We start from the raw sequence: 14204 nt of genomic DNA, 5'->3' as shown, positions 1-14204 counted from the left end.
ATATACTTCTTTTCCTGCACCCCTACAAGTGACCTGTAGAAATGGAACAGCATTGTCAGCTGTTATAATCTGATTTGCAACATGCAAGCAGCATCATATAGCCTAGTGGTTCTCAATTCTGGCTATACATAGCATCACCTATAGAGCTTCCAAAAATACTCATACCCAGGTCCTACCCTAATCAATGAAACTAGGATCTCTGGGGATGGGTCCCCAGTACTTTGTAAATTCAATGTTCCCAATGTGTAGCCAGGGTTGAAAACCACTGGTACTTGGGAATACATGGGCTTTAAAAATAAAGTGGACCTGAATCTACTGCCAACTAACTATGAGGTTACCTCTCATCTCCATGTCTCTGTTTCCTCAACTGCAGAACAGGCATAATACTTTTTATCTTTCAGGGTTATGGCCAATGTTAAATGGGAGCATATGCATGTATACTAAGTATAGTATCATAGTACCTGGAAAAGAGCAGGTGTTCAATAAAAAAGGTAGTTAAATTTGTATCAGTTACTTTATTACCATTATTATTATAATTTATAACTTTTTACATTAATAATAACAAAAAATAGCAGACACTGGGAAGAACAGTGGTTGCAGAATCGGGAGATTGGGGGTTTTAGTCCTCATTCTCCCACTTACAACCATGATTGTAAGTGAGTGAGTTCACCTTTCTGAACCTTAGTTTCCTTCTATATATAATAGAAAAGATAAAACCTATCTACTATTCTTTCCTCCCAAGCTTACTTGAACGTCAAATATCTACCTAGAAGAGCATTTTGAATTGTATAATGTCTTAGAGAAATCAGATTATTTTTATAATTTTAGTCATTTTTTAGCTGCAAATCTGTACCTGCTGCTAAAGGGGAAGGGTGTGTCCAGAAATATAGATACCATCTATTTGAAGAAACTGAATTTCTATGCATATAAATGAATAGTATTTGGTTCATACTTCCAGTTACATTGTATTATCATCATCTTTTTTCATATCTATCTCCTTCACCAGAATGACTACCAGGAGGAATTAAAAAACCCACAGAGCAATAAATAAGTACTTCATGAGTATTTACATGAAATGGACATTACTTGTGCCTGCTGGAGTGTTCAGAAGAGTGAGATTTGAGCCAGTGTTTAGGGATGGTTACAATACAGATGAGACATGAGAACAGGAGCCATATTGGGCAAGAAGCAGTATAAAATCTAACACTTCTTACCCTCACTGTATGCCAGGTACTGCCTATCAGTAATCTAATTCAGTCCTGGAACCACCTTATGAAAAGGTATTTTTTGTAAACTTTATTTAAGGTGTTTTAAGCAATCAAGAAATGTATTAATTTCCATTACAAGAGGCACAGAGGAAGATTGATTCTTCAGCTAGTCAGATCATCAGTAGATCATCAAGCACACAGTTCTCTCCACCTTTTCATACCCTACCATTCTTTTTATTTTATTTTATTTTATTTTATTTTTATTTTTAGGGCAGCCCCTGTGGCTTATGGAAGTTCCCATGCTAGGGGTCAAATCGGAGCTGCAGCTGGTAGCCTGCACCCCAGCCACAGCAATGCCAGATCTGAGCTTCATCCATGCCCTATTCCACAGCTTGCAGCATGGCCAGATCCTTAACCTACTGAGTGAGGCCAGGGATCAAATCTGCATCCTCACAGATACTAGTCGGGTTTTTAACCCACTGAGCCACAATGGGAACTCCAAGAAGAGGTTTTTATACCCATTTCCTAGATGAATTCCTTGATAGGTATACCTTGATAGAGTTGAAATAACTGTCCCAGGTACCACAGGTTGGAAGTAGTAGAAAAGCCAGGTCTATCCAACTCCAGACAGTGTATTTTCTATACTGTACCACACTGTCTTATCTAGAAGTAAGAGTTAGGGCTTGCTCTGATAGGGCCAGTGAGGAGACAGTTTAGAGAAGAGCTGTTAGTTAAAGTCTAACATTAGTGCCTGGGATAATAATGTGGGACCAACTCATAGAGGGCCTTGAATTTATATTAAGGAATTTGACCTTTATCTTGTACATTTTATAGCCACTGGTAAAATCTTTAAGGAGAAGAAAAGCAATGTGGAAATATTTAAGGTAAATCTACAGTGTTACATGGATCAAGGTTGACATTTTTTACATTTGCTTTAAAAAGTCTTGCAGATGAAAACTTGATAAATATCAAGATTTACTGACAAAAACTGAATGAATATCAGGATCCACTAACACCTTTGCCTAAGTGCACATGTGTCTATTTCCAGATGGTGTTCATTAGGCCATGAACACTTTTTGTAAACTTTTTTCACTTAATATGATTTTATATGCATATATTTTTTGACCTAGCCCAAATCCTTGTTATTTCATGCCTAATATGTATTGGTTAAATGCTTGTGAGAATTAAATTGTTTGCCTTATTAGCTTTTTTGGTTGGATCTGCCTTTTTGCTGTTAAGAAGCATGTTTTCTTGCCAATTATTTTCCTTATTGTTTTTTTCTTTTGGGTTAATTTCTTTGGATCTATCCTCTAAACTGGATCAACTGGATTAATGAGCATGAACTGTATCATATATATGATTTTTCATTTCATCCACATTATTCCAGAATTTTTGATGGCTGTCTAGATAGATAAGCTCAGTGTACAGTACCACCAGCAATGTGTGCATGCATCTGTTTCACCATACTCCTGCTGGAATGATTTTATTACAAAATTATGTGTATTTTGTAAAATGTAATATGAGTGATCTGAAAACTAGAGACATAAGGGCAGAAAGGTGAATTAGCAGCCTACTACAATAGTCAAGGCCTAAGTGAAAAGTGCCTGAGTTTTGGTGACGATGAATATAACAAGTTCAAATTCATCATCAAATTCATCATCAAACACTGACTAACCACCTACTCTGTGTCAGGTACAGTACTAAACTTGTTAGTACCTAAGTAAATCCTCTCAGTGTCTCTGTAAGATAATGTATTGTTGGTCTTAATTATAGTTGAGGAAAGTGAGACTGAGCAAATTGATGTAATATAAATATGAAGTTCCAGAACAGAGGTTCAAACAGACTTTCTGGAAGGACAGTTGCTGGAAGAATTCTTTTCTAAATCCAGAGCTGTTAGTGACCAAAAAGAACCAGATCACTGCAATATTGGGTACCTGCTCAGGAGTAATGTTCCATTTGGCTCACTGTCCAAGTTCTTGTCATTGTTCTCTCTTCTAGGAGACTCTGACAGTTTCAGCAAAGTGCGGCCTCCAGGAGAAAAGCCAACCATCATCCGCCCCCCAGTGAGGCCTCCAGACCCTCCCTGCCGGGCAGCTACTCCTCAGAAACCGGAACCAAAGCCAGACATTGTGGCTGGCAATGCAGGGGAAATCCCTTCGTCCGTGTAAGTAGGGTTGTTTTTCAACTTTGACCTAAAGCCCACCTTAAGCCACTAGGATTGCTTTCAGGATCATCATTATGGTCATGAACGGTGTATGTTGCACAACCCTGAGGCATCATTCACTTCATAGTGTAGGGAGGGAACTGTTCCAGACCAGCCCTGTTTGGAGTGTTCTACTCAACACTTAAGGCTAAGAGATTTTTTCCTGAAGGTGAAATGTTTTAACCTTAGTGCCTGATAAGAGACCCTTTTTTCTTAGTTGCCCTGATCTGTAGGGTGATAAGATTACTTGCTGTTTTCATGCTTCCTTGGCTCTGGAAATTTTTTTCTTGTTATTACTACTGGTTTTAAAAGTAATTTAATGAACAGATTTGTTTTACTTTGTGCTTTGAGTTTTTTTTTTTTTTTTTAAGAAAGGGTATGATTTTTAAAATTCCAAAATGATTCAGATTCTCCAGAGAGCCTCTTGCAGGATAGGAAGAGGATATCCAGAGTTGATATCCAGCAGGCCTTCCTGAGGCTGGCCTGCAAGTCAAGGAACCAGGTATAGGGTAGCTAAGATGGGGCCATAGCAGCTCTCAGGGAACAGCCTTGATTGGCCACAAAACTAGCTTGGTTGGCTTCTCCTCAATATTCTGCCTCCTGGTGTTCCTTTTTCTTGTGTCACTTGTTTTCTGTAATTGTAAAATTGGGTAAATAAGGAAACAAAGCCTTCACCATTTAGACTAATTAGCTAAGTATTTGCAAAATGCCAAAAATTACACTCTGAAACCAAGAACTTGTTTCACTTATTTCTCCCAAGAATAGCCTGAATGGGCAACATAGCTAGATCATGCTGTACCAAAGTGGTGGGGGCAGAGGTGTCAGCCATAGCCTCGGGGGTGCCTATGGTCTCCAAGCCATTTTACATTCTGATACTTGGAATTTTGCTCAGACTCAGATCCTTTGCAAGCTAAGGCAGGGGATGGCATAGGTGGCCCATCTGCTTCATATTTTTGTGTCCTTTCCATTGGCCATTGGGTCCCAGAAGCATTCCAGAGCAACTCATGGGACTTGGTTGGATTCTGTTTGCAGGGTGGCTTCCAGGACCAGGTTTTTTGAAACAGCATCCCGGAAAACAGGAAGGTAAGAGATATAGGTGACAGAAGAGAAATCAAATCACTTTTTTTAGTAAATACATCATTGGAGTTCCCGTCATGGCACAGTGGAAACGAAAATCTAAGAACCATGAGTTTGTGGGTTCTTTCCCTGGCCTTGCTCAGTGGGTTAAGGATCCGGTGTTGCCGTGAGCTGTGGTGTAGGTCGCAGACATGCCTTGGATCCTGCATTGCTGTGGCTATGGTATAGGCCGGCAGCTGTAGCTCCGATTTAACCCCCTGCCTGGGAACCTGTATATGCTACGAGTGCGGCCCTAAAATGCAGAAAAAAAAAAAAGTATGAATAAATACATCATAATCATTGTATTTCCTTTCCTATATTCTCTTTTTCTATTTTGCTGTAGCTCTGTCTCTGTCTCTTGGTCTGCATTTGTTCCCTTCTCTCCCCCAACTGTCTCCCTATCTCTTACCTCCTGTCTCTGTATTGTACTCTATACCTGTGTGTCTCTCTGTATTTGTCACTCTTGTCTATTTGTCCCTCTCGCATTGTTTCTTCCTCTGTCTCTGTAATTTTCAGTCTCTTTCTGTCTCTGTGTTTTTCTACTTATATCTCTGTTTCTGTCTTTGTCTTTTTGTCTCCCAATCCTTTTCACTCTTTTTCTGTCACTCTCTCCATGTCTCTTTCTTTGTCTACTTTTGTACCTGTTGTCTCTGCCTTTGTGATTTCATTTTTCCTTCTCTTTCTCTCTATCCTATCTCTGTCTCTCTCTTTCATGCACACATGCACACACACACACACACACACACACACAGTACCCACATGCCAAATACTATTGCAATAACCTTGTGCTAATGTAGGTCTTACTTATTTTGTTAGTTTACTTATTTAGAACCTATTATATTCTAAAAGTGCAGCTGAAAGGAATGTATAGAATGTAATACTCTAACACAAATAGCCTTAGAATAAACATAGCCCTCATTTCAGAGGTAAACATCATACTTAGATTTTTTTTTTTCAAACTGGCTGCACATATAGCTCACTTAAAACTTTTGAGAGAAAGTAAAATGAACAGAGATTCCTGCCTCCACTCTAAACCCACTAAAACAAAATCTCTAGGAATAAGGCCTGGGGATTTAATTTTTTATTTTCTTCCCTTCATTTCTTCTTTCCTTTTTTTTACTTAATTTGTTTTTAAAATTCCTCAAGTGCTGATATACACTTTCCAAGGCCTGTCATTTGGGACCTTTTAGACTAGAACACATTGAAAAAGATTGCTTAGCCTTCAGGGACTCTTTGTGAATTCACTCAATGTTGCTCATCAGAGAGTTAGAAATTATGCTTCCTGATGGGTGGCAGCAGTATAACTCTTACAGGTGGTCAGTTAAAAGCAGAACAATGTGCCTTTACCAGCACTGGAGCTGGGTTAGACTTGACATCATCTACTCAAAACTGTGGGGCCTGACTCACCAGGATATGATTCTAAACAGCAGGTCACCCAAGTTCTGCTTGGCAGTCAGGCACAGGGAACCCTAGGCTGGGCCAACTCCTTCTTAGACAATAATTTACCATTTATTCTACCATAACAGATGAAAGTGAAATCCAAGCCTACTCCCCACCCCTGATTTCTCTTATCGGTAGAATGAAAATAAAGTTTTCACCTATGGCATTTTTAAAGCAAGCTTAATCCAATACCTTGATAAAAAAAAAAAAAGAAAAAGAATGAGAGAGAGAGAGAGAGAGAGAAAGAGAGAGCTTAATATTCTTAATAAAATATCCACCTATGAGCAGGACTACTTCTTACTTCCTGGTGGTCCTTCCTCCCTTCCTAGGATTACCATATGAGAAAAAAATGCTGTAGAAATGGAATGAACCAAACTAGAATTAACAAAATGAAATGGGCATATCTAAAGGAAAGCTTTTTAGAGGAAGTACTATCTAAGCTGGGGCTTGAAAGATGGGTAGAATACACTGAAAAATAAGAGATTGATCTCTAGCCTGGGGCAAAGAACCTGGGCATTGAGAAGGAATATGTACTAGTCCTGAACAAAATCCAATAGAATCTTTAAAGCAGCCTGACTTCTAATAGCCAAACCGGTGTTGAAAGCATGGAAAGATTTGTAACCACTGCCTGGGATTTGTCATTTAGTGCTCAGAGAAATCTTGGACCAATCACAACATAGGGGGCTTTAGTCAAAGCAAGCACTTAAGGCTGGAGACCCACCCTACCAATCCTATGACCAGGCCTCTGGAACCTAAATTTAATCCTGTACTTATCCCCAGATACTATCTTGGCAAGAGTGCAGGTAAGACCAAGATGGGTACATCAGTCCTCTGGTCTGTCATGAGCCACCTTCCTAGGTACTCACATGTTCCACCTGCTCAACATCTACAAAGGGAAGCTGTCTAAGTCTCTATTTTGTAACCACCACTTGCATCAGTGCATCTATGTGCTGGCTACTGGTCAAGATTTTTAGATTAGCCACAGTCAATCCCATCTCATTTCTAATGAAAAAAGATGATCTGTTGAACCTTTGCTCTGCCCCTTTTTGCTTCCCATTTGCTTCCCATCTGTACATCTACTGAAACCTGATATTTGATTGGACTCACTTCTCATTCATCTCCCTTCCACAACCATTAAAAAATTAAAGGCTCAAAGTAAAATGAGAAGTGGATCATCAAGAATAGAAGGGAGGGGAAGACATTTCAGTGAGGAAGAACAGCTTATGCAAAGCAGTTTCACAAAGTGATTAGAATTCCACTTTGATTAGAATTGGGGGTGAGAAGAGGGAAACTTGGCATGAGGTGAGGCCAAGAAGATGGATTGGGGCTGGACTGTAAAGGCCTTATATTACATACTAAGGAGTTTGGCCTTTATTCTGTAGTCCATGGGGCCTTGTGGAACATTTTTAAGCATGAAAACACATATTCTACTCTTCCTGAGTTAAAAAAAAAATATCTGGTGGTAATGAGAATGATAGGTGGGAAAGTAAAGCATGGAGGCAGGGAGAGCAATTAGCAGGATAATCATCCTGACAGGAGTTGATGAGGCCCTGACCGGTGGCACTGTTAGTAAGAATGGAATGGAAGAACAGATTTGAGATAGACTCATTTAGACTCTGCTGACTTTTCAAACATGGAACATTAGAGAAGGATTAAAAGAGAAGTTTAACTTAGGCAGTTAGGTAGATGATACCAATAGTCATGGAGGAGCAGTTTACATGGGAAAGTGTCTCTGCTCAATTTGGACACAGTGTTTAGGAAGATTCTGTGGGACATCCAGACAGAGATGTTTATTGGGTACCTACAACTTAGACTAGTAGGTGGGGCTCGACCTACATAGACTTAGGGGTAGAACTATTGAGTACAGCCACTGTACAAATTTATGGGGCTATTCACATATACTGTCCACCCCCCTTGGGGGCCTCTCAGTATTTGATGGAAATTGAAATCATAAATGGGAATAGGATCACTCAGAGAGTAGGTATAAATATACTTAAGAGAGAAGGGAAAAATAATGCTCAGCATATAGCCCTTGGACCAACTGGTGCCTAGGATTTTCTGTCCACACTATATGGAGCTTGATTGTCCAGGATGTCTCTTTCCTCCAACCATCCCCAGACAAAGCTATTTTAGGACTTATCTAAGTGCATCAAGAGGATGGGCAAGGCTGACTTGGTCTTCAAGGCAAAGGAAAATTCATATTTCATATGGGATTTGCCCTCCCTTTTTGCCCTTTTCCTATTGGAGATAATCACAGAAAGTAGTCTTTGGTTTTGGGCCAGTATCTCTGGTCTCCACTTGCCTCCCATAGCATAGCACTCAAAGGATTGTGCTGGCACTTGAAAAATGTCTTTGTGTCTGGAAGATTGGGCTCTCTTAATCTGCCAGGGAGGTTGCCTAACCTATAAGAATGGAGTGAGATGTTTTGAAACATCTCGATAGAATCACTTCCCTGTTTTTCACATGACCTAATTGGCATTGTCCTGGTAGTGTCACTTACCCACTTGCTTTGCTTTTTCAGTTTTGATTTCTACAGTCTTAGTGAAATGTATTTCCTCCTTTACCCACAGTTCTCAAGGCAGACTTCCTGGAGATGAGAGTTGAGGCCTCAGGTATGTAGTATCCACTCCTGATTATAGAACCTTGTTACAAGAAGCCTTCTTTCTGAGATCTGAGTTTCTGAGGACTGGAATGTCATGTAGGTCCAGAGGGTGAGAATTCACCTCTATGTCTCAGTTCACTACCCTATAATTACATGACCCTTAAACTCACTGCCTTTTAATTCTGAGGCCTTCTGTGTTTTTAAGTTTCACTTTTTTTTCCTTTTCTTCTCCCTCAGCCAAACTTCAGTGTAGTTTTACAAATTGCCTATGAAATAAGTTCATTAGGAATCTTAGGCTGTGATATTTTAGACAATTACATTTCCTTCTCTGGGCCTCAGTTTCCCAATATGTAAAATGAAAAATTTGGAACCTTCTAACTCTGACATCCCTTGGGTCTATAAGAAGATCAGTAACTTCTCTTTTGATATTATAGCAAGTCCCAGGAATCTACTTTAGTATCTATAGAGGGACGTCATTCATTCATACCAAATCATTATTTCAATCATACCAACCCTCCACCCTGAACCTTCATCCTTAGTTGTTTATATTTGTCTAATACAAAGAACTTTCACTTCCATTGTCTCATTTTGTCCATATCAATTGCCAGAAGTAGGGGAGACAATATGTGCTTTAACTCAACAAATAAAAGAACTGAGGTCCAGAGGGGATAAGTAACTTACTAAAGTCACCAGAGTCATAATGATCATGGAAATTTATTTCTCTACCTAGGAGTTCTGATTGACTATCAGACTGCTGGCATGTCATGAACCAATACACATATAAATTAGATCCAGGTATCTGGAGCAGAGCTTTTCATATACTCCTTAACCTTCCTTTTCTTCCTATCACTTCCTGTCGCTCAGAACTCTATGGATAGATTAGCTTTTCCTTATCAGATCTTATAAAGGTGAGTTTCCATGAAAGGAAGTTTGGACTTATTGTAGGGCCATAAAGGCAGTGGCCATTCTGCAAGGGTGGTAATCTCAGAGTTATCAGGCTTCTGCATCCCCTCTAGACTTTTGGGGGATTAGAGTTAAGGCTAAAAGCACACAGTTTCAGGCCCTGATTATAGCACCATCTTAAATCTGTTTCATGGGATCTGATGTACAAAGGCTTTGTCCTAGCCCGCCCCTATTCCTCAAAAGATTAGCTCTACCAATTGTAAGGTTAGCTACCTACCAAGGGAGGCCCTACTGTTCAGTGCCTGTTAAGTGCTTAACCAGTCCTAGCTAATTCCTTCCTCTCTTCTTTCCCTTTCAGGTTTTAAAAGCCTTGGCCTCAGGGGATCCTTTCCAGGTTCTAGAAGGGTCTTCTTCAAACCCTTGTGTGCTGAATCATTTTGTACTGAAGAGCAGATCTTTCCTGGCCCTGCACCTTCAGGCTCTGGGATGCTATAAAATAAGGGACATATGTCCTAGACACATGTTTATTTCTCCTTTATAGTTTGTCGTCATTCCCTCAGAAGGTCTATCTTGAGCTCCTGTAAGACTGTTAATGGCTGAACTCCCTCAAGCCAAACTGCAGAAAACAAGCTGTCCACTGACCCGAGTTGAAGAGAGGAGCTCAGTTTTCAACTCTTCCTGCCTCCTCAAAAGGCCATCTAGCTCTGAAAGATTTGGGGCTAAAAGTTACTTGACTTGGGGCCATTGTTTACCTTGGAAGTAGGGGAGTAGGAAGGAATGTTTGCTGAACATTGGAGAATCTTAACATGTCTCACTGATGATATGGACCCTGGTGCCAGGATGGAGCTCTGGCACTATAATATCTTGCCAAGAACATGTCTGCTCCTGTGGTGCCAGACAGAATGAGTGATGCCCCTACAACCCCTCCATATAGGCTCTGGAAGTCATTTAGGACTAATCTGCAAAGCATGTTTTGTATGTTAAAGCCTAGGTCTGTTAGTTATTCTTCCTCCTGTTTTCTCCTGACAGCTTCATTTGCAAGCAATCAAGAAAGAAACAAATCTGAAAAACAGTTATTTTTACAAAGGCAGACTGCGTTTGTGCTATAGGAGCTCCATTTTGGGGTCAAATGCTGGGAAATTGTTAAGATGGATTGAGGCCAGGCAGTTTTCACTGTTGTTCCATGTTTGCCTTCTGCTTATAAGCTCTTTTATATTCTGAAAGAAACAGTTCTTAACCCAATATCTATGGCTTCAGGAACTCCGAAATGGTATGCAGACTTCCACAACAATGTGCCTTTTCTGGAAAGATGGTCCGTAACATTCTAGTGAATTTCACATTGGACCTGTGACATAATAAAGGTTAAGAACCATAGCCCTTGAGATAAAAGACTCTTTTTACAACGCATCAAGTACTTGATTAGAAAGGCCTTTAGAATTATTTAGTCTAAATGCCTCGTTTATCATTGGGTAACCTGAGGCAGAGCAAGTTAGCAGCCATGCCTAAACAAGATCCCACATCCCTGGGCTCCTTTTCAAGGTTCTTTCCATTATGTCATACCTATCTAGCAAGGGGCCTTATGTTTGGTGGCTTTAGTGGTCATCTTTTTGAGGGTTTGCATTTTACCCTCTTTTTTGAGCCACACATATTTGCCACCAAATGGGACTTCCAAACGTAAGCTCCTAGTCTTCTTCATTTGCTACTTCAATCATTAGAAATGAACCAAAACACAATTGGCTTAGCAAGTCAGAAATCTGAAGAGCAGACCTTTCTGATTCCTGTTTGCTGAAGAGAAGCTACTGGAGAAAGTGTCATTGTTTGTGTTTCCCTGCAGATTCCTTGGCTTTAGGGTAGGTTTTTAGATAGCCTGTCCTTAGGGTCTGTGTAATTATAATGTGGTCCAGTGTGAGAGAAAGGGCTTTCTTATTTGGACTCTTCTAGCAAGGCTCCACTTGTTCACTGACTATATAGTACACTGACTATAGTACTGAGAAAGAAATAAGACATGGGGGAGGGGAGCGATGAGAGAGGGAGAGGGATAGGAAGAGGGACATGGATGAAGGGGAAGAGAGAAGAAATACACACATGCCCAAACCAACTCTGAGATGCCTTTGCAACAGTGTTACTGAGAAGGCAATAGTTACTTTTAAGACTGAAATCTAAATATGGTTTATTGGTGAGTTAGTAACACTTAAGCTAAACACACTGAGAGCCTTTGTGGAAGTAATTGAATAGAAATTTGATGATATTCTTAAAGAAGATGTGCCCAGGTGGCCATATTGAACTCTCAGCTCCACCCAATTTCAAAGGCTAAGTTGCTGAGAAACCAGGAGCAAGCTGAACCACAAAGGGAGTTTCTGTGAAGCCTCCTGGCCTCACTCACAAAGTACTCATTGAGCTCTAGTCTCAGATCTATGGCCTCTCTGCTCTGTCCCATCAGATGACTAACTAAATCAAGCAGGTGTGCAGATTTTGGCCACAAAACAGTGGCCAATGGAGCCTCAGTATTTTTGAAGATGTTAGAGACATAGTTACACTCTGGTTTTCTTCAGGGGAAATTCCACAATCACCACTACAAATACTGAGAGATTATTGAGAAACAGAAACCCACTGCAATCCCAGTAGAGTATGTGTCCCAGAAATGTGGCTGTAAGATTGATATATGATTCCTGGGCCATAGATCAAGAGCCTGATCTAAAGAGTTGACCAGAGAGCTGTGGTTGGCTGGCTCTCCCCCTACCCTGGGCTATACTAAAATAATTACAAAGAATGAACCTCAGCACCAACTCTTTTGTTCTCTGATTTAAAGAGCAGAAGCTTCAGTGGAATGAGACTGGCTTGGTCTAGGCTAGATGGACAGATAGTCATTCAGAAAAAGCTATGGGAAGGGGGTGATAACTAAAGCGTGGCAACTGTAGGAAATTCTCTACATGCCTCAGCCAATAGGTTAGAGAAACTGGCAATGAATGAAACATAAATCTTAAACTGACAGTGATAACATTTATTAAGCACCTACTAAGTACAGGAACTTCATATACATTAATTCATTTAGTCACTGTAATAATCCTGCAAGTGGATGCTATACTCCTCATTTTATACATAAAAAAATAACTGGCTCAATGTCACACAGAAGATAAATAACAGAACTGTGATTCTAATGCAGGCCTCTGACTCTGTACCCCATGCTCTTTTCCCTTTGCTATACAAAGACCATGTTACTAGACCTGGCATGACTCTTTGACTCTTGTCTGCTTAACAAAATATCAAAAAGCAAGCATTTGAGGGGAAGGAGGGTATGTAGGTCCAATTTACAGGAGAATCAAAACTGGACTGAAAGAGATTTTAGAGTTGTGTTTTCTCCTCATCTTTGATATGCCTATTCGGTAATGTTTTTTAAAAAGATCATTTAATTTTGTCTTATGAAAATGAAGGATTGATTTTTTAGTTGGTAGATGCCAAGTCCTTGGCTTGGCTGTTTTTCAAAGAAAAAAAAAGCCCTTTTATGTGTCTATTACTTTACCAAGTTTCTAGCATGTGAAGTTTCAGCCCAAGAGATTGGCAATATCCACACATGCAGTTTGAGAAGTGGAAATGGTCTTGGTACCTCTGCAGTACTTGATACTTGGAGTAAAATCCCTATAAGGTTTTTTCATGAGGATAGCAGAATGTAAAAGATGATCTAGAATAATAAATATCATTGATGTTTTGTTTAAAAATTTGGAGAGTATTGTCCACCACTGAGTGGAAAAACTCAGCATCCAAATTCAGTAATAAAGTGTTGTCAAATAGAGAATTTTTTTAAGACATGATGTGAACGTAACTTTTTTCCCTTTAAAATGATTTTTATTTTTTTCCATTATAGCCAATTTACTCGAAAATAGAGTATTTTTAAAATAATTTGCTATCATGGGAAAGAATCCTTCCCTTTTCAAGAAGTTCCTTAATTCTGTAATAACTACAACAAATAAAGTAGTAGACATATTTCTCTGACTAGAGAACATTGCTTTTGAGAGAATGTAGATCAATGATACCGTTTTTAAAGTGGCTACACACAAACGGCCTTGACACATTACAAGCCCAGAAAAAGCTTCAGAAATGTTTAAAAATTGCAAAGAAAAGCAAGATACCTTGAAGAAATGTTTTTGAAAAAGAAATGCCTTCATTTTCACAGGGAAAATAATCACTTGATACCAAGGACATTAATAGATGTTAGAACGACTGCCTATGTGAAATATATATATAAGAAGAAACATAATTAGATACTGGGGCCAGTTCATGTGACTTTCAATAAAGTATTCAGACTGTCTAGTATTAATGGCCTCTATCTGCAGTTTTGGCATGGAAACAACCTTTGAGCATATTATGCATGATGCTTATATATTACATATATACATATATTTCTTCATTTATCTTCTGCAGTCCTAAGAAAATATAGGAAATATAGGCCCAGAATCTCTTTGTACCTAGAGATTTCAATCTATAGTCTATTTTGCACCAAGCCCAGTCATTTCCTCAGGCCTTACAACATCAATGAGTGACATCAATAAGTGATAGCCCCGTTGTACAGGTAAGGAAACCTGAGGCTCAGAGAGATGAGAAATGATTTGCCCAATGTCACACAGTTAGGGATTGATAAACACTCAGGGCCTTCCTCTTTCTAATACACCATACTACACCCACTGGTAAAGGAATGATGACAGTAAATGGAGAAGTTGTTTAGAAGTGAGACTAA

At 39.5% G+C, this 14204-nt stretch overlaps 1 protein-coding gene across 7 annotated transcripts in view; it reads left to right on the top strand.

The window, feature by feature from the left end:
* OPHN1 (oligophrenin 1) overlaps positions 1–13783 on the top strand; it is a 560542-nt gene extending 546759 nt beyond the window's left edge. For 3 of the 7 annotated variants that reach the window (XM_021080302.1, XM_021080301.1, XM_021080303.1), the window contains 4 exons: positions 3207–3372; positions 4444–4494; positions 8538–8579; positions 9831–13451. In XM_021080302.1, coding sequence (XP_020935961.1) covers positions 3207–3372; positions 4444–4494; positions 8538–8571 — 251 coding nt within the window. In that variant the 3' untranslated portion in view covers positions 8572–8579; positions 9831–13451. Of the gene's footprint in view, positions 1–3206; positions 3373–4443; positions 4495–8537; positions 8679–9830 lie in introns of all 7 variants that reach the window. The other 4 variants (XR_002340743.1, XM_021080299.1, XM_021080304.1 and 1 more) reach the window with 4 other exon arrangements.

This window comes from Sus scrofa, chromosome X (assembly GCF_000003025.6).
Source record: "Sus scrofa isolate TJ Tabasco breed Duroc chromosome X, Sscrofa11.1, whole genome shotgun sequence".
Classification (NCBI taxonomy): Eukaryota; Metazoa; Chordata; class Mammalia; order Artiodactyla; family Suidae; genus Sus; species Sus scrofa.
The sequence above is the reverse complement of the archived record's forward strand: the minus strand, read 5'-3'. Positions and strand labels throughout refer to the sequence as shown.